This window comes from Miniopterus schreibersii (assembly GCF_964146895.1).
Source record: "Miniopterus schreibersii genome assembly, chromosome: 4".
Lineage (NCBI taxonomy): Eukaryota > Metazoa > Chordata > Mammalia > Chiroptera > Miniopteridae > Miniopterus > Miniopterus schreibersii.
In genome coordinates, this window is record NC_138105.1 from 59,458,692 (window position 1) to 59,483,935 (window position 25,244).

The 25,244-nt window shown below is 37.8% G+C and overlaps 1 protein-coding gene across 1 annotated transcript in view; it reads right to left on the reverse strand.

Moving 5' to 3' along the window:
* Positions 1-25,244, reverse strand: part of GLRA3 (glycine receptor alpha 3) — a 108,265-nt gene that overhangs the window by 73,698 nt on the left and 9,323 nt on the right. Inside the window, exons 2-3 of the mRNA XM_081134730.1 lie at positions 11,328-11,455; positions 2,374-2,441 (exon numbers count right to left, since the gene is read on the reverse strand). Of these exons, the coding sequence (XP_080990856.1) occupies positions 2,374-2,441; positions 11,328-11,455 (196 nt within the window). The remainder of the gene's footprint in view (positions 1-2,373; positions 2,442-11,327; positions 11,456-25,244) is intronic.

Here is a 25,244-nt window from a genome sequence, read left to right on the forward strand (position 1 = left end):
CAATATTATAGCAAATGAAGCAATAACATAAAGTTTAGCTTGCAGAGCAGTGATGGTGGGAACTATAATTAAACTACATAGTCTTAATCAAGTGGTAGCAAAATATTTTATGATTCTTAAGATGGAAATATAATAACAAGTTCTACTCCTATATAGAGGAATACCATATTGTAGCTAATCTATGATACCATTAAAATTTTTTACAAATATTGATTCTGATTATGAGAATAGAAGTAATGTTGCATGTTTAGCAGTTTGGAAAACTAAAAAGAAAGATACCAAGGTGCACATAGTTAATTTTATAATACTTGGTTTATTTTATCATAATTAACCTCTGGAGTGTTTGATTAATGTTCATTGATGCTGCTTGCAACTCTGAAAAGGAGATTAATAGATTCTAAATTGATGTCAAAGGAAATGCATTACAATGGAATACATTTCTACACTAGACTGGAAAGAATTTCTACACAAAAGAAGGGAAGAAATAAAACTGAGAGCATGTTTGCAATATTCTGCAAGCTTTCTGTGTGATATTGTTCTATAAAGGAAAAATATCTACTAGATATTTTTGATTACAGGTAAGAATTTAGCTGGGATCGTCATCCCATAGATTGTGTGCTATAATCACTTAGTGGTTATAATCGTTTAGTGGTAGACTAATGAATATGTCATAAAAAGCAGAGGCCTTCAGGGATCTGACCATCTTTCAGATTTTAATTAGGAATCTGGCTATGTCTTCTCTTGTTTCCAAGTCCCTTCCTCCACTCTACCAGCATAAGTAAGGCTTTAAACCTTCCTGACTATTGCTGTTCAGAGTATTTTGTGGAAACTATCTTGCAACAGAGAAAGCATAAACATATTTCCAGGTTGTCAGGATTTTACAGTGTATATAGTAGCAATTAAAATGAGAAAGTTGCCAGGGCTAGAAATACAATTTGGAGAGTCTATGGCTGGAGGGGGGGGGGGGGGGGAGCTAGCAGAGATTCCTTTATCTTTAGTATGATTTGGAGTGGGTATGTACAAATGCAGGATATAAATCCACCAGATATTCAACCAGAATCCGGAAGATGTCGAGATCCGAAACAGAACTATAGTCACTTTAGGGTCAGAATTGCACCAGAACTACATGGGGCTTATACAAGCAAATATATGCATTTTCTCTGTGTTTACACAAACACACACACATTCATGTTAAGTTATATACTATAGTTAAAATATTTCTATATAATGCCTAAATATGTGAAGTCAGTTTTTCTCCACTGATGCTTTCAATATTTGAATAGAACCACAGAGATGTTGCTAAATGACTAAATATCGCATACATGATGAAAAGACCATTTTTTAAATGGTGCCTGAAGAGTCTCACTGTTAAGAGAGATCGTCTACACACACACAACTCTACACACACTCCCACAAAATAATTTGCATATTAGATTACTTTTCCTTAGAAATTTGCTATCAAATCATTCTGAGATACAGAAAATGAGCATAATTCTTTCTACTTAATGGTTTTGGAAGCTAATAAATCTTGAAGTATTTCATATCCTATTTTAGCTAAAATCAACTTTGAAAATTAATGCAAATTATACTTGTTAAATTTGCAAATGGAGTATAATTCTAGGTAATTTAAGAACCACCATACATACTTTCAATTTTAAAAAGTTGCCCGTTAGACAATTTTACAGATATTCAGTTGTTCATATGCCTGTGTCTGCATTTTATTTTAGCCAAAGTACACAATAAGAGCTATAGGCAAAGATGAGATACATGATCTCTAGAGAAAGTTATAAAATTCAAAACAGAATAAATCTGGTCTGTAATTATAATTTTTTACTTTAATAATTATGTAAAATGTTCTCAATTACATAGTAATGAAATCTGCTCAGCGAGTTTAAACTAAGTTATACACTATAATTTGCAAAGTATTTATGGTGTTTGAACAAATACTGTACTCATTTGAAAAAGTAATCAAATAAAATACTTAAAACAATATTATGAACACATAAGTATATAAAATAATTGAACATGAAATTGTTTACTCCTATGCTTATGTCTGGTTATTAAAAAGCACTGAAAAGGAATAAGTAATTTATATGATAGAATTTTAGTTTTATTTTGAGATTTAGTATTTAAATACTGAAGTGTGAAAAACCAATCTTGTTTTCACTTACATTTATTCTATAATATTCCATCTCTAAATGACACATTATTACTTGCAGTTGATGGCAATTTAATTATATCATTAATTTTATTCTTTAAAATATCATTCTATTAATTTTGGTTTTCAATTAAATAACATTAGCAGAAAAACTGCCATTAATGTGACTATCAGTTACTTTGGTACGAAAGTTGTTACAAAGGAAACATGCCTACCATGGTTGTCTCAGCAATAGAGCCAAAGCTGTTTATGAATATGTTGCATGTGACATTAACTGGAGGGCCTGAAAAAGAGATTACAACATAAGGGATATTTAGATACTTATCTAAAATATTTTCAAATAATTTCATGCTTCTCATTAACAGTTTTTTAAAGAATATTTTTTTAATGTATGTATACACACAAATTCTTAAAATTGAAGGCAATCATTCTGTGAAATAATCTGGATTGCAAATCACAAATTCATGGTCTCCTCTTGAATGCTGATGGTGGTCAGTCATTAATGTCTTGTGGTCTGTTTCCATTATGTAGAGATCTGTAATGGCTCTGTAAATTTAGTAAGTAGATTTAGTAAGTCCAACATCTGAGCCTCTTTAGGGTGTTTCTATTGTTGTTTTCCTCCACTTATGGGCCCTGTTTTCCTGTTTCTTTGCATGTCACATACCTTTTTTTTTTTAATTGTGTACTTTAGAAAATATGTGTCAACTCTGGAAACCTGACCTCCCGCTCCCAACCTCCAGTGTTTTGTCATTGCTGGTGTTTCTTATTGTTGTTTCTTGTTTAATTACTTGCCTGGACTAACGTTGTAAAGTCTGTATTTCCCTAGAGTGTGCAACCATTGAGGTCTCTGCTCCGAGTGTCCTGGTCAACAAATGATTGTCAGAGATTTCCTTAATGACTTGAACCAGTAAGACTTCCACCTTTTGCCAAGGGACTTCGCGTTTGTTTGGAGGAGTGTCTTTGATGTTCCTGCTTTACCCTTCACTTCCTGCTTGCACAGGGTCTCAGGTCAGCCAGAGGTAAGAGACTGGGGCCCTCCTAAGACTTTCCTGGAAATGCATACAGCCCTACATGTACGTGTAACCTCTAGATCCACAAGAACATATCAGAGTTTTACAAAGCTGCCTACAGGCATCTCATTCCCCAGAACTTCTAAATTTTTGTTCGGGCTCTTTTTTGCCCAAGTGGTGATTTCCTGAGATTATTTTTCACAAATGCCCTGGTGATATAATTTTCCCACTGAGGGAGTTCCCAGTCAAACTACAAGTCCCTCTGAATGGTACTCTTTTAGGGAACAGCCAGACAGGTCAAACAGTGACAAAGCTCTGGGGATGGACTTTGTGAGAAACTCCAAACCTGGTCTCCCCTCTAGTAGCTGCTAAACTGCTGGATTTTACAGTTTCTGTGGTGGAGATGTGGCTGGTTTTCAAGGCTACTGGGGACCTGGGGAGTGGGGCCATATTTAAATGCCCTTTGTCTTTAGGAGAAACTCATCAGTTGTCCTTTCATTAGCATCTTATTTACATTGCAGGCTTTTGGTAATTTTTCAGAGTTCTAAAGGTCAGTTATGACAGTTTTGCCAGTGGTTTTGTTGCTTTATTTTGAAGTGAATTTACAAAGATCCTCACTCTACCATGCTAGACTTCCCCTGCAGTGCCTGATTTAACATTCATCATAAAACCAAGAATTTTATTTTATTAGACCTATTAATTCATTCTTTTACTGAATATCTAAAACCTGTGCACACAACATTGAAGAGGACACAAAGAAATTATTATCTAGCAGGGTAGAAATTAATAAGAATCAGTAAATTATTGACTACTACTTCTTACCACATACTGTGCTGTCTGATTCATAGGTATCACTTAATCCATGAAGCGTTGAGAGTGAAAGCAGCAGTATTAAGTCCTATGCTAAGAGGACTCCTCTGATATGTTTGTATTCTTCCTAAAATGTGGAGCTGGCATCTCAAATTGACTAAGGGCTTGAATAGTAAGGCAATGAATAAAATAAGGAAAATAACATGTATCTACAGACAAGTAATGGTCAAAGAAGTGGCCAGTCAAGGCTTCCACCAGTATTTGGGAACTTAATGCCTCATGTTATATGAAAAATTGCAGTCCTTGCCCCTCCAACATGCCTTCAATCAAATGCAAAATGGTCTTAAAAGCAGAAAGTTGGCTTGGTTTCCAAATCTAAATTTCATGTGGTAGTAAAATCTCAAGTCTGAGCTTTATTGTTTAATTCATCATTACCAGATGTGTTCCTCACCTGGTTCTTAGAACTTACATAAGTGCTATTTGGTCCCCATTTGACTACTTATTTCATATATAGTCTCTTCTTCAGCAGAAAGAAAGATGAGTGGATTCAGACACAAACCTTAATTCCAAAGTTTAAAAATAGAGCAGATGCTTACTTGAAAGATATATACATTTGTATTGATATCAATATTGATATATAGATATTTCACATATATAGAAATCATTTTAAAAAGACATTAGAGTATGAAGCAATTTGGAAATAAAAGCCATTGTTTTTCAAATAGTCTTGGCCCAGATCATGGAATCTTTTCAATGTGACACCAAGGTATTTGAAATTTACTTAATGAACATGAGGGAGCCATTGCAGATTTTTGATCATGGGAGTGTGGTGAACCAAGACAGCATGGTGAATGGTGAAATAGATGGCAAAAGCTTAGAAACAGAGAAAATAGTTAGGAATTTATTGTAATAGTAAAGATGGGAAATAGAATGGCCATGGCCAAGAACAGGGGCAGTGGATAGATATTACAAGGAATGAAATGGATATAATACTATCATGTTTATAAAGCACTGTATTCTACACTGGAAGCTCTGGTCTGTGTCAGATCAGGGCAGCAAATCTTGGAGTAGTCTTTCTACCCTAGCTATTGATATGTATAACCCCAAAATTATGTAGAGAATAAAGCTCTGAGAAGATTGTAAATCTTCTATTGCCACTACAGAGAGCACCTGTCTCAGCAGTCCTTAACCAATCTGCTACTTCTCCCATGCCAGTGCCAAAGCTGTTAGATTCATCTAATACACTGCTCTGTTTAGCAACAGAGCAAATAACTGCTATAACATCCATATGGCAAATTGTGCTTTTAAAGTGTTCATTACATTAGCCACCGTTGGCCTGAAAAGCAAATGACATTAGTTGCAGATGTTTTTAGCAGCATGTTTTCTTTTGGATGTTTCTTAAAGAAATAGAACATGGCTCTTAAGTTCAAAGATGGATAAAGACAAAATGGCAAAAGACAAAATGGCAAAACCTTGGTAATTATATTATTGCTCTTCCTACTGGGGAAACTGTTCACCAGGCAGATCGAGAGGAAACAGGGACAAACAATAACCCAAGCGTTTATGAAAATGACCCCAAGTAATTTTTAACATAATGTATTAAAGCCACACCCTTTTTAAAAACAGAGACGAAATTGAAAGATGAACTCTCGAAAAATGTTTAGCGAGTTGTTTTTATTTGGGGTAAGTGTATATTTTATGTAATCATGTCACAAAGAAAGATTGTTTTTTTAATTAACAAAAGCATATTTGATGATTTATATCCAGATTTTAAATTACTTGTTAGATACTTGGAAAAGGTTTAAGAATTATGTCATAAAAATAGGATTCAGTTCATTTTTCCCCTTTCTCTTCCCCTTCTGAGTCCCAAAGCCATTCAGTCGAGCAGTGTAAATAAGTCTTCCATGCTGGGGGTGGCTACAGCAGGGCGTGCGTGATAACCTGCAGCAGGATGAGGCCATCGGTGGAGAAGGGTTACATGGCACAGGGTGTCGGAGCCAGCGAATGAGAAGAATGCTGCCAGAGGAGGGCAGCCTGGTGTTGGTTATTGGAACAGAGAAGAGTGAGGAAAGTGTTTACATGGGGGCACCTTGGCCTGGGGAGTCAGGCTGAAAAGGGCCCTTGTGCAGGAGAGGTAGCAGCAGACAAGGGACATTCATTACATATTGATCAATATAGAATTATATAAAATATAATGGGAGCCATGTTTTTTACTGTCAGATGAGGAAGTTAAAATATAGAAGGTCAGAAATTAGAATAAACCTACGGAGCCTGGCCGGGCGTGGCTCAGCTGTTAAGCATCGACCTAGGATCCAGGCAATCGGGGTTCGATTCCTGGTCAGGGCACATGCCCGGGTTGTGGGCTGCAGCCGATCAATGACTCTCTCATCATTGATGTTTCTATCTCTCTCTCTCCCTCTCCTTTCCTCTCTGAAATCAATAAAGATATATAAAAGAAAGAAAGAAAGAAAAAAAGGATAAACCTATGGAATTGAAAATATCAATGTGAGTTCATGGTTTTCAACAGATAGAGAAGTAAATATCTAGATGTAAATAATATATATGAATACACACATATATGTGCTTGTTTGTATATATATGTGTGTGTGTTTATGTATATAATAAAGATATATCCTGGCAAACACCAACTTAACCAATTAATCAAAGTAAGTATCACCAGAATGGCAAAAATTAAGATGGTACACCATCTGGTAAGATGCAATCCGAACATAGCATCACTTCTGTGATATATCTGTCAAGATGTATTACCTAAACTGAATCATGAGGAAACATTAGATCAATGCAAATTGAGGTATATTCTGTTAAATAAATGGATAATAATATTCTTTAAATGCCTAGATCATGACAGTCATAGAAAGAATGATCTTCTGATTCAGACAGAAGGAGACAATAATAAATGACAAATACAACACAAGATGTATTGTATTTGTAAACTGCATCATTTTACTATGAGGCCATTATTCAGAAAATTGATAACATTTGAATAGGGGTCCACACATTAGATGGTAGCAATATAACCACGTTAATTTGCTTATTTCAATAGTTAGGTGCTGGTTATTTAGGAGAATGTTCTTATTTGTATGATACACTCAAGTATGGGAGCATCAAGTGAACAACTTACTTTCAAGAACTTTGGGGGGGAAATTGCTAACTGCTATACTTGCAAATCTTCTCCTAGTTGAGACTGTTTTGAAATGAAAAAGAAATAACTACTACAGGAACAATACACTAAAAATAAAAATCAAAGAAAACCTAAAAATACAGAAAGCAGAATCTAAGTCTGTGAATATTTCAGGTGAACATCTATAATTTTAGAAAGTCTTATTAAATAAAGAGATTCTTCTTGGTAAAATGACCTTGTATTATGTAAAAATTCAAGAAGAAGATATACCTTTAAAAAATAATTGTGAATTTTATTCAAGAACAACAGTGTCTGGATGGATAGGAATAATTAAAATGGATTAAGGAAATGCTAACACTTTCCCTGAAAATAAAAAACCAACACAGGCAGGAAATGAGTATTAAGTGCACATGCCATTCTGGGGATAGAGTGTGGTTTAGCAGAAATGGCTATTTAAAAACTGAATTTGTGATGTGGGAGAAAGGGATTAATATAGGAAACTATTACAGATGAAAAGACAGAAACCACAAAGACACTGCGAGGCAAACAATGTTATTTCTAGATAAAGGCCACTGGAGACAGAATGGGGAAAAAAATGCAATCAGTGTTTGGGAGAAAGACATAATCAGGTAATTGCTAAGAGAGTGCTTTCTGCCTGGATCCAAATTAGACTCAAGGGTTATCAAAGGCCAACTGAGGGCCCAAACAATAGGGTCAAAGGAAAGAAGTAAAATCCAGAAAAAGCTGGTAAAGTAGTCTAGTGAAATATTTTATCGTCCATAGATGTACTTTGCAGGCTTCTAATACCAAATGACTCTGGAAGCTTCTATTTCAAGAAGGGGACTGAACAGTTTTCTTTCTCTCTAAAGACATAAAAATGATGTTACCAAATAAAAGTGAAACCAAACATCTCACACTAAAGAGAGTGGGAGGAAATTCATCATCAGATTAATGACAAAATATAAAAGGAAGAAGAAAACAGAGCAAAGCCTAAAACAAACGTAGGTTGGGGCTACTTGGAGAAGGGAGCTAATATGCTAGGAATGACCCAGGGATCTTGACATTTTTGTCTGATTTATTTTGCTTAGCCTAATATTCCCAAGATCCACCCATGTTGTCACAAATGGCAGTATTTCATCTCTTCTTATGGCTGAGGAATATTCCATTGTATATAGGTGCCACTTCGTGTTGATCCAATCATCTTTGATGGGCACTTAGGTTGCTTCCATATCTTATCTGCTATGGCAGTGAACATAGGGGTGTACATATCTTTGTGCATAAATGTTTTCAAATTTTTCAGGTAGAAATAGGCACTTTCGATTTCATTTCTGTGTGGGATATGACTGAAAGCAACAAATGAACAAACAAGACAAATCAACAAACAAAAACTCATAGACACAGACAACAGTGTGGTGGTGACCAGAGTGAAGGGGGGGGAGGGTAATAAAGGGGAAAGGGAGCCAAACATATGGTGACAGAAGAAGATTTGACTTTGGGTTGTAGGCACATAATGCAATATACAGATGATGTATCATAGAATTGCACACTTGAAACCTATATAATTTTATTAACCATTATCACACTAATAAATTTAATAATAAAAAAAAATGACTCAGGGAAGCACAAAGCTTAAGGTCATCTATAGGAAGGAGGTGGGCAGTTGGAAGGGCCTGTCGAGAGAAACACAGGCACCTGCCTCAGAAAGCTCCCTGATTCCCATCTATATTCCTGTAGAGCAAGGGCAACCTGGGGATAGCCCTGTAGAATTTTTGAATGAATGGAAATAATTTTTTGTTTTTAGTTTTGCACACACAGTTGGTCAAGGTGACTGGAAACAGTATGGCTCTGTTCATCAATGCTGACTTTTGTCTTCTTTTTCTAACTGTATTGAGATACAGTTGACATATCAGATTGTGCAAGTTTAAGGTGCACAACATGTTGATTTGATACACTTACGTATCACGATATGATTGCACCAAAGCATCAGCCAACACCTCCATCACAGCACATGCTTACTATTTCTTTTTTGCAGTGAGAACATTTAATCTCCACTTTTAGCAACTTGCAAGCATATAATAAAGTATCGTTAACTATAGTCACAGTGCTGTGCATTAGATTCTCAGAACTTGCTCATCTTCTGTTTGCAAGAAGTTAAAAAAAAGCAAGGGAAATAACTTTTTGATTGGGAAAAACAGGGTCCTCGACAGTACCTCAAAACTAAATCCTTCTCTGTTTGGGCATCTGGAGGACCTCTAACGAAAGCCTAGTCAACACTCACCACTCACTGAAAACAGTGTTCTGGCCAAGGCAATGATGGCTCTGTCAGATTTTCCTTTCCAGAGAGAGAAATAGCAGAAAACCACACACACACACACACACACACACACACACACACACACACAGGACTACACCAATCTCAGCGCCCAGGCAAATCAACTCAATCCTTCCTGAACTGCAGACTGTTTTTCTCACATATAAGAAAACTGGAGGCTTAAAGAGAGATAAGAAGAATTAACATAATTGTTCCTGCAGGAAAAAAAGAGAAATGATTGCTCAGAAAGGGGAAACAGAAGAAGTGGAATGTAAGAATGGAGACATTAAATTGGCAGTGCAAAGGAATCTCATAATATCTGTTTGTAAGAGGCCTAGAAAGTGACCAAAAAGATTTCACCAGAAGTAACCAATTTTACTTTTGGAGTGTTTGCCTTAAAGAAGTGGAACTGTGCATAAAGATTGTCAAGGCAAGGAGCTGCTGCTTTTCATCACTAATATTTTTAGACAATTTAATGTTTGCCAAGTTCAGGTATGTGTTTTTTACTATTGTTATAAATAAAACAAACAGCTAAGCATACAAAATAGCAACCTGTGATACCACCTCTGTGACTTCACATTCAAGGGAAATGGTTTAGGATAAAGAGGACTGTGAAGAGATCATAATACTATTACAGAATTAAAATGCTCCTAAACATTTTAAAAGTATACAGATAATACTACATGATGTTCAAAGGTGAAAGAGGACAACCTGAACAATCTTAAATCTAGAGAGAACAAACAAGAGTGAAGGGTATGAGTGGGAGTGTGTTAGATATAGATTATAGAAGAAATCAGATATTTTTAAAAGAGAAGGAGAATTGTTTTGGAGAATGGCACAATGCCAGCATAAGCAATAATTTTATTAAGGATAAATGTTTGTAGGAGGGTACTGCTTTTCCTCAATTTGTAAAAGATCCTCGTAATGCTGAAATTTCTCATTTTTATTTGAATATGATACCCCTTGAAACTGTACTGGTTTTTTTTTTTACAGCTTGCATTTAGTGTTTTCTTCCTTTGCAGTTAAAAATGTTAGTGGTCAAAATGCTTAAAAACAAATGAATAAATGAAATTCACAATTTAAATGTTAAACTCACTTTTAAAATGAAGCAATTCATAATTTTCTACCCCTATATTATCAACAAATTTTACTCTTCTTTTTTCTCCTGCTACCCATTATTGGTATTTATTAGTTCTCTCTAATTCTTATAACATTGTTAAACAATCATTTTTTTATCCCATAAGAATAAATTCAATAAAAAAGAAAAAAGCATTATTGTAGAAAATATTTTTGTCTTTTTTTTGGTTTGGTTTGGTTTGGGTTTTTGTTGTTTTCACCTTTAGGAGTGAAAATAACTGAATCCCATCACAAAGGTGTTTATTCTTATAACTTAATTATTTTTAATTAAATAAAATAATATTCAAGAGACATTAAATAAGTGGGGGCATGAAAACAGCTTTCTAATCTTTTACCATAGATTAAGTTACAGGACGTATTATTGTTCTGGATTATCCACATATAACTTGTATAAATATGTTATCCCTATACTAAACAGAAAACTGGTAAAGAGTACTCAAGTTGATAATTACACTCTTTCCTATAAATTTAAGTAAAACAGTTGGTAGGTAGAATAATTTCTTAAATGTTATCAGTGGCTTTTAGTTATCCAAACCTTTCCCCAGTACATAAATTCAACACAATACAGGAAATCCTGCTATGGAGGATTTAAAATATGGGGAGGTTTATTGTCAGCTCCAAGGAAGCTTTTATTCCAGTTACTGAGAATATATTCTGAAATAAGCATCAGAATTGTTGGTGGAATCAATTTTTTTAAATGTATCATGTTTAATCATATTTTAAACACATTTTATATATAGTAGAAAGCAGAACAATTACCTTTAAAATTGGGTCTGATTCTTGCATCATACCCTGATGTCCTCCCCATTAACTTATCCAGAAAGTCAGACGGTGACATTGGAGTACTTCGAGATCTTGCACTATCTGTTTCCTTTGTTGCAACCAAACTATGAATGAGAAAAAACATAGATGTTATCAAAAAAATTTTTCCTAACAACTGTCACCTACAAATATAAAATTAATATGCTAAGCAAAAATACCTCTGAAAACAAAACAAAAAGCTTGAGGAGAAACAAGATGGTAGTGTAAGTAATAGCTGCACCCGCCGCCTCCCACAACCACATCAAAATTACAACTAAAATCCAGAACCACCATCACTCAGAGCCTCCTGAGACCTGGCTGAACAGAAGCCCCACATCCAGGGAGCTGAAGAAGCACCGAGACCGGTAGGAGGGGCGGAGACGCGGGCGGGTCGGGGCTGAATCGCGGAGACACCGGCTCGAGCCCACAACTGGTGCCACGGTTTAAGCCAGGAGGGCATCTTGGTGGCGGAGGTTTACCAGAGGAGTGAGGGGTCCCAGCCCCACACAGGCCCCCAGCCCAGGGCTCCAGGCTGGGAAGAGACGTCCCCACAACTCCGGGCTGTGAAACCAGCGGGGACTGTCCCTGAGGGTCGCGGAGGCTGCGGGAGCCCCAGCAGCTCCTCCTAAAGGGCCCGGCACGGACTCACTCGGACGCTCCCTCTGAGCCCAGCGCCGGGCAGCAGCCTGAAAGGACCCGGGACACTCGGGGGGAACTAACCTGCCTGAGATCCGGGCGAGAGGTGGGGGGGCGGCTTCCTCCCAGGCAGAAGGGCTGGCGGAGGCCATGGCTCCTTTGGCGAGTCCTCCCCGCACACAGCCGGCAGGCAGGCGCCATGTTTGAATCGCCAGCACCTGACTCACGCCCTTGGCCCCGCCCCGTGATTCCCGGAGGCCCCGCCCCCACCACCTGCAGCTCATCCAGGCCATTTCCAGGGGCTTTTCTGTGCAAGTGGCCTTTCCAGCCCCATTCTTAGGACTTTCCTAAAATCTCTCAAACAGGCAGCAGCGGGCCCCATAGGGCTTGATAAGTGCCCCCGGGCCTGGCACTAGCGGCAGCTGGCATTGGCTCATAGCTTGGCCTCTCCTGGACACCTCCAAGCCCAGCACAAGTAGCAGCCAACTACGGTTTGCTGTGTAGCTCATGCTGGGTGGCCCTGGGCAAGGCACTGGCAGAGGCTGACTTTGCACCTCCCAGGAGGCCCCAGAGACAGTGCACCTGGTGATCAGACTCAACCACGCTGGATTACAACCCTACCACATCCACGAGTGACACTCAAGGGGCGCACTTGGTGAACACCAAAGCTCCACTGAAGTAAATCCTGCTCCATGGGGTGTCTCCAGCACAGCAGCTCTTTGGCTGTAGTTGCAGCTGGTCCTCACAGCTGATTGGCCTGGGGGTCAGTTCCTCCCAGTGACGCCAACAGCAACCAAGGCTCAACTACAACAGTCAGAGCACACAGCCCACACAGGGGAGCACCTAGAAGGCCCAGCTCAGGTGACTGGGGAGGCTGAGCCACTGGACCCTACAGCACACCTACTACACAAAGCCACTCTACAAATTCCAGGAGACATAGCAGCTCTACCTAATACATAGAAACAAACACCTGGAAGCAGCCAAAATGTGGAGGCAAAGAAATATGTCACAAAGGAAAGAACAGAAGAAATCTCCAGAATAGGAACTAAATGAAATAGAACCAAGCAAGCTACTAGATATAGAGTTCAGAATTATGGTTATAAGGATACTCAAGGATATTAGTAAGACTATTATGAAAACAAGCGAGACCATCAATGACATAATAAAGTAACAATCAGATATGAAGGCTACATGAAATGAAATGAAGAATAATTTACAGAGAATCAACAGTTGAGAAGAGGATGCTGAGAATCAAATCAGCAATTTGGAACATGAGGAAACAAAAAACACCCAACCAAAAGAGCAAAAAGAAAAAAGAATCCAGAAATATGAAGATAGTGTAAGGAGCCTCTGGGACAACTTCAAGAGGCCCAACATTCGTATTATTGGGGTAACACAAGGGGAAGACAGAGACCAAGAAATTGAAAGCCTACTTGAAAAAATAATTACAGAAAACTTCCCCTACCTGGGGAAAGAAATAGACTTACAAGCCCAGGAAGCACAGAATCCCAAACAAGAGGAACCCAAAGAGGCCCATAGCAAGACACATCATAATTAAAATGCCAAAGGTTAAAGACAAAATGAGAATCTTAAAAGCAGCAAGAGAAAAGCAATTAGTTACCTACAAGGGAGCACCCACATGACTGTCAGCTGATTTCTCAACAGAAACTTTGCAGGCCAGAAGGGAGTGGCAAGAAATATTCAAAGTGATGAAAAACAAGAACCTACAACCAAGATTACTCTACCTAGCAAAGCTATCATTTAGAACTGAAGGTCAGATAAAGAGCTTCACAGATAAGAAAAAGCTAAAGGAGTTCATCACCACCAGACCAGTGCTACATGAAATGTTGAAGGGTCTTCTTTAAGAACAAGGTAAAGAACAGAAGAACCTGACAAATGAAATAGACACATGCAAAATAGACACAGAAATATTGACACATGCAACAGACAATATTTCAGAGGAAAGAGGAAAGGAGGGTGGAGGGTGGGAAGAGATTAACCAAATAAGTTATATGCATATATGCATAACCCATGGACACAGACAATAATGGGGTAAAAGCCTGGGGAGGGGGTGGGAGCGAGGTGGAGGGGGTCAATTGGGGGGGAAATTGGACACCTGTAATACTTTCAACAATAAAGATACATTTAAAAAATAAAATAAAATAAAAGCTTTACATACTGTATAGTGAATGTAATCATAATTACAGGCATTTATAGGTTTATATCAGTATTTATAAGGTTTCATAAGTTTTTAGCCCAAAGGTAAGACATGATATTATTTTCTTTTAAATCTAGAAACAAAGACAAATTATTAGGCATTCAGAATCTGCATGTACCCAGACTTGACTTCTGATTGCAGTTTTTAGCTGAAAGTATCCTTAAGGATTTAAACATAAGAAAATATAAAAATTCAGCTATGAAATACAATTCTTATTGCTTTTATTGAGGGGAAAACATTATCTTCAGGTTCTGTGAATTTTTTAAAACAGTAATAAAACTTCTGTCTGATAGATTAAACAATCATGTTCTTTCCTTCAATTAGAGCACCTCCTATATTAGTAACATACCCTGTTAAATTTATCCTGTGTTCACTTTGTGTCATTACTCATCTACAGTACATTTTGTTCAGATCTAACATTTGTTCATCAAGATTGAGGAGTGACCATAAATGTGGTATATGCACCTGGATGTTATACAATGAGAACCTGTGGCCACAAGAGGTAAAGGGTTACTATAGGTTTTCATTCAAACATTTTTCTTTTTATGCAGCTGCTGATTCTTGGAGCCCATAGTGTATTTGCACTTCTATCCAGCTCCTAATTTACCTAGGTTGGTCCACAAAAGGTCTGGGACTTATTGCTACTGTGAAATGACTCTTTTCATCCACAGAGTTTTGCTTAGGGAAGTGAAGCAGACTCTCCCAATGGGGAAAATAAGGGGGAAACCTGTAATACTTTCAACAATAAAGACAAATCTTAAAAATAAGAAAATTCTGAGCAGAGAAATATTCCAATATTCTTTACTAGTTATGTTCCCTTCTATGACACACGAGCCATCCAGCTGCTTCTGGACAATTGATTTAATTTCTAAAGATTCACAATTTTGGCACAAAAAGACTTATTGTCAGCAAACAACACTGAGTAATTAACTAGCTAAAAAGCATTACTACATAGTCTATCCCTTCTTTTTCTGAAAGGGGTGGGTAGAAGCTGGGCATATGAAAAACTTCCCATCACCTACAACTCTTGCTCTGGTATGTTTCTCCTAGAACTTTCTTCCTGTTACTGTATTATCTGAGATTTATACCAAGTGAACATCACTAGACAGTCTTCAGAGAACCGTAGTGATTTAAGAGTAATTAATACATAATACAAAGCTCTATGTATGATCAATCTTTTTAAATAGTCCACATTGTCTACACAAATATATTCAAGCATATCATTTTATTTTCTTCCTTTTTATCGAATTTATTGGGGTGACATTGGTTAACAAAGTTAACATGTTTCATGTGCACAATTCCACAACACATCATCGGTACACTGTACTGTGTGTGAAGTTGTTAAAATTCAGGGTAGGAGGAGACAGTGGGAAGAAATGTAAGATTAATTTAGAATGGATTTTGGATAAGAAACTTTACCGTTAAGCCCATTTTTTAAATCTAAACCTCCTAGTTTTAACAAAACTGTCATATTTGTAGCAAGTTACTTTTGCAAGAAGCAGATTTGAATTTTTAAAAAGTATTTTATTTATGAAAATCTCAAAATCTGTGATAATTTGCCTGCCTCCCACACTTGGCTCTTGTTTTCTATGCTGTACCAAGTAATGAATTTACTATTAACTTTTTTTTTTGGGGGGGGGGGGGACTGTGTGTGGGCTTAAACACATTCCCATCAATGAACATTTTTTTTCGTTTAAGTATTTTATATATTCTTATTTTTATAAAGACATGCTACTTGAAAGTTCAGAGACTTCCATTTCTGAGAGACTGGCAAAAATCTATTTTCTTAAGCAATGAAATCAAATATCAAAACTCACCAAAAAAATAAGTCCCTTCCTCACTTCTCTTTCCTCCCTTCTTCTTCAGTGAGACAAGGAGGTAAAATAAAGCCACTTTTGGAGGACAGAAATAACCACTAAATATAGATGCTTTTAAGGTAAATTTAATATAATTGTCAGTACCTACTTACCTCTGCTAAATGTACCTTGAAATTGAGAGAAAATGTGAAAGTTGTAGCTGGAAAACATAATGTGACTTTGAGAAAAGTCTTGGCACATGGGACCACAAATCTCCATGCAGCTATTTTCATGAGTTGATTTGCGCAGAAGGAAGGGTGACCTGTAGGTAGTCAGTGCTCAGACTCCTGAGGCAGAGAATGTTTGGGGTATTTTGGAGAAAAGACAATTGTACCATGTATTCTGTAGCTCCAAAACCAGCCCGGTTGCAGGGTTACAGTTCCTTGTGAAAAATAATTCACAGCTATTATTATTTAGAACTTTTTGAGCTGTAGGAACTCCAGCAATTGATATTTCTAGCCCCAGCTTGAAAAATAAAACACAAGATGGAAAAAAATGAGCATTTCCCCCCATTTTCTTTATGGCTTCAGGCTCTTTAAAAAAAACTAAAGAGAAAGAAACTGGAATATCTGGGAATAGGTGAAGTTTTGAACGTTTCATGTGAAAGCACACTGCCTTGGAAAGGGAAATATTGGCCATGAAGGCAGGGACAGTGAAACAGGCTTTAAATTGATTGTGTGATATTAATTATTTTAAAGGGGGTGCAAAGTAGAAGATTATAAAAAGACTATTCTAGAATATCTCTGGAGACTCAGAAATAACTAAAAATCCTCAGGGTACTAGGATTTGATTCTCGCCACTGTGAGCAGTGTACCTGTGAAATATGACTCTCATTGTATAGAGTGATCTCATTTCTACCTGTGGTTTGACGGGATGTGGTGTAAACCATGACTTTTCCTTTTTGTAATGCAAGTGCCTGACTTAAGCTTTGATTGCTGAGGCATCCACTTCAAAGAGGAAGCCACTTCAAACACTATCTAGAATAAACACATTGCCAGGACACAACTAGATAAAGAGGCTCCTTTGTTTTAGAAACCTTACTTGGTTTGAATAACTGACCATTTGGGCTACTTGTTTGTTTTCTCTTCCTTGCTTTAAAATTCTCCTCTTACGTTTTATTTATTTTTTTAAAAATATATCTTTATTGATTTCAGAGAGAGGAAGGGAAAGGGAGAAAGAGAGAGAGAAACATCCATGATGAGAGAGTCATTGATCGGCTGCCTCCTGCACCAACCCCCCCCCCCACCCGGGCCCGGGATTGAGCCCACAACCGGGGCATGTGCCATGACAGGGAATCCAACCTCAATCTCCTGGATCCTACGTCATGCTCAACCACTGAGCCATGACGGGCCAGGTGTATATTTTAAATTCAGCAATAAATAGTGAGCCTACCAAACCTCACCCCCCATCCTAATAAAAGCAGAAGCCCGGCCACTTCCCTCTCTCTCTCTACCTGTGACTTCTCTTTGTGGCCCCAGGTGTGCTGTTTAATTTCCAGATCTCATAGGTGACAAACCTATATTTTTTCAGTTTCCTGATAGTTATTGAAGGGCATCTTGCAATCACAGTAAGAACCAAAAGTGTTGGTCCAGTTGTAACATTGTTTTAAGGTAAAGGAAGACGTCTGTGGAAGGGCGCCTGGGGCCCAGGTGAGTGCCCCCAGGCATTTCTTGCTGACAGAATTACTATGAATAGACTGAGACCTGCAAGAAACACGAAACTCAAAGACTGGGCTATTCTAATTAACCTAACCATAAAAATGGTAATTTCTTCATGATATCTCTGGCACAGGACTTATATACATGATATAATTTATTAGTCATAACAACCTTGCTAGTTAGATATAATTACTTATGCATTACAGATGAAGAAACTAAGGTATAGAGGGGGTTTTGCCAGGCCATTAAAATACTAAATGTGTAAGGCTGAATTTTAAATTGAATTAAACTTTCCACTGAAAACAACTAGACAAGTTTAAAAAAAAAAAAAAAAAAAAAAAGCTGTGCATTGGAGAACTAAAAACAGTGAAAAATCATGTGGCTGAAAACCAAAGGAAAAAAAACCTCACAGAAGTGAGCCAAGTATTCAGATCCGCATTTCCCTTAGGGGTGATAATAAACTTTATAGTAGGTGAGTGGTTAACAATCTGTGTACAAGTTTTGAAAGCTTTATGAATTTAAGGAGATAAAAATTGTAATCAAGAACTCATCAAAGGGGTGAACTCCTCTGAGCTGGTTTGAGATCACTACTAATTACAATTTTTGAGTAAGAATGAATCGGAAATATAAAAGCCTTAAGAGAAAGCTAAGCATAGCTTGGAATCATCTCAGTTTTTGAAACTAGAATAAAATAATCACAGATTGCTAGCAACCTAGTGCTCCACTAAAAGCAAACATAAATCAAACTCCTGCTATTACCAAACAAACCTGGTTCCCTCTCCATTCTTTTTGAACTTGGATAATGGCAGCTCCATCTTTCTGTTTCTCGGGATGACAATCTTTGATGACCTTTGACTCCTCTTTTTATTTTACATATTATTTATATTCATCCTGTTGGCCCTACCTTCTAATTTGGATCCATAATCCAACCACATCTTATCATGTCCTCTTCAGCGTCTCTGGTACAACCTAGCTGTGGCAGGACAGTAAGAAGCTAAGAAAACTCCTGGGCAAGTGGAATGGAGAAACTGAGACATGAAAATTAAATAAGGCAAACTGTTTGGGCAGCTTGCAGCCAGCTTGTGAATCTCAAGATCTTATTTTTCCCCAACCAAGGACACTTGAGAGCAAATGGTTTATACCTCTCCTCCCTAACCAGAGAATACATAGCTTAAATCACCCTGGTCTGGGAAAATAGAGCGCAAAGACCCAATTAATACCATTTGTGCCAGGTAGACCCAAGGACAAATATCCCTCAGGGGATGTTAGGGCAGGAAAGGGGGGTAGAGGGAAAGAGAGGGAGTTTATCTCACCCACTAACCAAAGAAATCAGCTACCGTAGGACTTGCCAAACAAGATGACCGAATGTATGTACAAACATTCTAAGATAAGCCACAACAATGTAGATGAGGACTTTGAAACCTAGTCTGCTACCCAAAATATCTGGCAGGAGAGCTTTGAAAGCTATAGGAAGAAGGGTATAAAATCTCTTGAACCCCTACCAGGTGGTGCACTCAGACTAGCTGAGTTGCCCACTTGTGCTGTATACGAAGTGTTATTCTTAATAAACTCACTTGCCCTGTTTCAACCCTGTTGTCTGTTCACTCCTCTGAAATCTTTCTTGCAAGACTGACAAGAGCCAAGGAGGGGACAGCCCCTCCTGTGACTCAGGGGTCTGTCTGGTAACATAGCCATCACCTTTGCCTGGAATGCTCGTTGGTCCTATATTCATCTACTTAATTTTTACTTATCTTTGTTACCTAGGTTTGAGCATCATTTCCTCAGGAAGTCATAGCTAGTCTCTCTGATTTTGTAAAATCCTGCTAAAATATTTATCAGGTTTGTGTTATCTCTTTGGTAGCACTTGTAACAATTGCAACTGTCTAATCTACAAAATGTTTTTATCATAAAATCATTCAGTTTTACTAAACACTTTCAAAATGCTATGCTCAAAATTCATGGTAATTGTTATAACTTCTATAAAGTCTTTTATTAACTTCTATTCAAACTGTCTATTCTCATGGGTTTATAGTTTGGGCATCAACTTATTTCAACTGAAAGAACTGAAAGGTCATAACATAGCTAATTAACTCTTTGATTTGTAGCTTCTTAATGACATTTCTTTTAAAGAAAACTAAGTATTTCAGTTACGTTGAAAATTACAATAGACTTAATGGATCCTTTTGTTTGTTGAGTGCACAAGATAATTAAATGGAAGTAATCATGGTACCGTGGTTGAGGCTTCAGTTGGACAGTCAGCAGGTTTACAGTTTATTCCAGTTCGGTCATCAACCAGTTGTTTTACCTTGGGAAGGCCATAAATTCTTTTGCCAATATAGAAACAGAGATTTTAAGTGGCACACATTTGCAACAGGTAAGTTTAATAAACCAAATGACAATCTATACATATGCTTCAAAAAATGTCACGCTCTTATGCCAGAATTGGGATTTTGCATTTAATACCATGATTCTGTTGATCAGGGACATTTTTAAGTGAAATAAAAAGAAGTTCACTCAAGCTAACTTATGTAGCTGGGCCCTGGATGGTTATAGTAGTATCTCATGAAACCCAAGTGTAGAAAATGCAGACAAGCATCAAGAAAGACTAAGCACCACAGAAGAAGAAAAAAAAATCGGATTGACCCATCCCAGTTAGTGGATTCAACTTGTTGTTGAAACCACTTTAGCAAGAGAGGTTTAAACTCACATTGCAAATGTGTGGTTGTAGGGGCCTTACTTGTTCACTGCTCTTCCTTAAATAACTTCTATTCAGGACATTTGGTCTTTCAGAACTCAATTATTGCATAATATTTAAAGCAAAAAACACCTCATAGACCATTTAAATATGCACAAAGCCTGTTTTAAAAAACACTTATTTTAACCTAATATATGTGCATTGTACAAAAGAAATAATAAAAATACAGTAAAATTAAGGGGAAAAGCATTTTAATCCACCACCCAGAGATGAGTGATACAGAAATCATCCTTTCACTTACTATTTTAACTGTTATAGATATTTTTACAAAAAACAACAACAACAACACTACAGCAGAAGTAGTATTACCTTATTCTGAACACTCTACTTTCTATTTTCAATTAATTGTACCTGCATCAATGCTTGCTAATGAAATGCATTTGTAGACATCTCACGATCAGTAAGACTCAGGATATAAAAGCATAGTATTTTAAAGCACCACTCTCTGGAGTCTCTGAACACAGAATATTAAAATGGAGTCATACTAAGATTTTTTTCTAGAAAATATTGAATGTGCAGAGCACTGATCCATTCAGATTATGGTTAATATTCCCATTTGTGTGACTACAGATGTTTATGTTAATGTTACCTTTCAATGTTCTGGCGTAAGTGTACTCAGAACAGATTAAGCCTTTTTCTTCTTGTGGTGCAGGAAGTTCCACATTTGCCTGACCATTATATTTCTTTGAGGAGGGAGAAATGAAGCAGAACAAAGGGAGGAATCAAACATTAAAGCAAGAATAGAGTTTATAATTCGAAGTGGTGAGGAAAGGTAAATATAGTAATGAGTATGGTGTTACTCGGTTTCCTTGTAGTGAAAATTAGACTATACATCAAGGTATTTATTGGACTATATTATTTTTTAAAATTAAGAGAGAGAAGTCAGCAAAATGCATTCCCTGATAGCAACATTATGCTTAAAGCTACCATTCTGCTGAGGTTACTCACTGACCCTTCTCCCTCTGCTTGACCTGTTTCCTTTTTTCCCCCCTTTCCACCTTCCTTTATTGTATATGCCTAAACTACTTTGAGGAAAATGTTTACAGTTTCCCAGTAAGCAAAAGGATTTTTTAAAATATATTTTTATTGATTTTTTAGAGGGAAAGGGAGAAACATCAATGTGAAAGAGAAACATCGAATAGGAGAACAGGAGACCCTTTGGTGCATGGGACCATGCTCAACCAACTGAGCCATGCCAGCCACGGCAAAAAGATTTTAAAATCCTCTAGATTATATAAGTTATTTCCTGTGGCAGTAAGAGTACATGTTTTCCTTTTATCACACATAACAAAAGGCTGGCCATTTTCAAAATGTAAAAGAAAAGGGTTCAGAGGTACAAGATAGCTGCCAATGTTGCCAAACTTGGTACTCATGAATGAAAACAAAAAGTGACATTTTGAAAGTGGGCCTCATTTTTATCTTTTTGATAAAAATATTAATAAAATATTCTTATTGTGATTCTAATGGAATGGATCACATTTCATCTTTTATTTTATTTTATTTTATTATTATTTTAAAATATATCTTTATTGATTTCAGAGAGAGGAAAGGAGAGGGAGAGAGATTGAAACATCAATGATGAGAATGTAGGAAAAGGCCAGCAAACAACAAACTCTGAAGGGGTTGGGTAGCAAGCTTCCCAGAATCGCAGAAATCCCCTTGAAAACGAGGAAGACATTTCTGCCAGGAACTGAAAACAGATCCTTATCTTTCTGGGAAGCTTGCCCCCAGGAGAGTTATGGCCTTAAGGAAAAATGTGAAGCATATAGCTCAGAACAAAGCCACTTGCTCTTGCGCATTTTATGGTTTCTGCTGATCACTATCTCTCACACCTGCCTTTCTGTAGCTCACAATAAAAATCGCTGGATGGTGAGGAGGGTTGTTGCAGCGCCTCCAGAGCCCCAACCCTCTGCATCTCCACCTAAATTCTACATTCTCCGTGTCTCAGTTTTCTTCACGTCCTGAGAGCACAAGAGAGAGTCATTGATCGGCTGCCTCCTGCACACCCCCCGACTGGGGATCGAGCCCGCAACCCAGGCACGTCCCCTGACTGGGAATCGAACCCCGATCCTAGGTTGACGCTCAACTGCTGAGCCACGCCCGCCTGGGCCACATTTCACCTTTTAAAGAGTGATGTGATCATATCATTTTCTGCTTTAGAATAGCCTAATTTTGTTGGGGGCAGAGATGTTGATCATGCTCTGTTGACCATGATTGTTAGCTATAGTTATAAGAAATATTAATCATGTTCTGTTAACTGTGATTTTTCTGTTCCAGTTAGAAAAAATACTTTCTAACCTGACTGGGATTTGTACGCCCCAGGACATGGGAGTTGACATTGACCATTACACCTTGACTATTTCCCCATTCCTGTAATTCCTACTTCCTACTTTCCCATGTGATCTTTGTGCTTCTATCCAATATAAACAACTGGCTTGGAGGGAAGGGAGGGGTGGCAGAGCAGATTTTTGTGGATGACCCCCTGCTTTCCCATATTGCCAGCAATATTGGAATAAAAGCTCATATATGATTCAACCCTGTCTCTGCTTAATTGGCTCAAGTGGTGGCAGGCAGCCCAGACCCATTGTTGTCCAGTTTCAATTTCAGTGCTTGTTTGGAAAACTAAGCAGTTGATTTGAATTAGGTGATATGGTTCTACCTCTGGCTTTGCCGCCTGAATTAGTGCAACCTAAATAAAGATCAGGTCTCCAGGCTTCATTCTCTCCCCAGGCAGAGTGATGTGAGCATCTGTTGCAGTGGGGACTAGACTGAATCCCCTAAGGGACTAGGAGCACAGCCCAGCTATGGTGCTGTTCTGTGCTTTGTAACTTGATTCAGACTAAACTCTTTTGCTTCATTGTTATCTTTATCTCAGTTGATGACTTGCCTCCTTCTTCAAAGAGATAATTGATTACTTAACTGAAATTCTGAAATTGCTACTTCCATATCTACAGCTTGCCATTTTCTGCATCTATTCTAACCTTCTACCTAGTCCCAGAGAAAGACTGAGCACACTATTATGGTTCAAAAGCTACCCTTCAATTACTGCTCTTTAAGTCTTACAGTGACTTTGCTCTTTCTCTTCTTACTTTCTACATGGCTGTTCCCTCTTGTCTCTTCCTAAGCATTTCCTAATTTGTTAACTTCTTTCCTCTAGGCTATCAACAAGCTTAAATCCTCTTCCATTTTAAAAACTAAACTAAACAAACAAATCAAGAACTGCCTATCTTGACTGTGTCCACCATTCCTTTCCCTTCTAACAGCCTCTTGAAAAAAAGGAACCTATATTTTACCTTTTTCTTTAACTCAGAATTCAATGTTATGCTAACATATTTGTACGTGTACTTTCATACCAAAAATGCACTTGAGGAGGCTACTTAATAATCTGCCATATTTCTTTTTGTTTTTATGGCATTTGACATTACTGATCATTTAGGTTCTGTGACATACTTACTCTGTGTCCTCCTTTTTCTCTCATTATTTCTCTCTCTTTTTATCCAGTACCTCTTATTCTGCCTATCCCTTAGAGGTCAATGTTCTTAAAACAGTGCTTTCAAATCTAAATGTGCTTATGAATTATCTGCAGAGTTTGATAAAATGCAGATTCAGGTTCAGGAAGTCTGTGGTGGAATTTGGAGTCTACATTTCTTTTGTTTTTAAGTTTCATTGAATTTACTGGGCATTTCTAATCACCCCCCAGGTGATGGTTATTTGCTGGTTAAAGGACCACATTTTGAGTAGCAATGCCCTGGGAGGGGGAGGGGGGAAGGTCTTTCCACATCTACAGACCTCAGTGATTGATTATAGGTATGCTGAATTATCCATAGCTCAGCTGACAGTGAGATGGGGCCTGAGGCAGCTTAAAGCCAGGCTTGGTGACTCTCTGAGTCACCAGGCTTTTTTCGTTACCCCAGGCAGATGAAATATCCATCTATATGCTCAAGTGTTAAAAAATGTTGGAAAGCCCTGCCCCAGAATTTGAGCCATCCAATCTCATCTATCCCCAGGTCTTGTCCTCCCATCTCTATATTAAAGTTTTCCATTAACTATATACTTCATAGGCTTCACCTTCACTACACATACCTGGCACTTAACTTATGATACTTTCTACATGGTTGTTCCTCTTCTTTTATGTTCTATTCTTGTCGTGGTCCTAGTGTTCACCCAGCCACTAAAGGTATAAGTATGAGGAATATCCTAGACAATTCTCTCTTTGTCTCACCTCCAATTAAAGGACAAGTTTTGTATTTATTTTGTTTTGTTTCTCATATCTGCTCCCTTATCTCTAGTTTTGCTATGTCCTATTGCATTCCCTGATGCCTGTTTTCCGTCCCCACCATCAGCATACTTCTACATTCCCCATATTACTTCTTTAGTGATATTTCTGAAAACCTGCTCATGCTCTTTTCCTACTGAGGATAGTCCCCTTTCGCTGCAGGGTTCCTTAGACTGGGTTCCATGGCACGGAATACATCACATGACCTGGAGCTTCTGGACCCCCCTCTTCAAACAGTTCTACTTGCGACTTCTGTTTACCACGTAGTAGCCAGAACTTGGCCACATAGACACACAAAGCTGCCAGGGAAACTGGGAAATCTTTAACGTCTTTTAAGTGCTTTCAAAGACAGAAGGCTTTTCCTCTTTTCTTATGTTTGGAAGGCAGCTGTACTGACTAGAATCCAAGCATCTATCTTGGATCACAAAGTTAAGGATGGCAAAACAATAAGATGGAAGGATTGGTGCCCTGGTCGG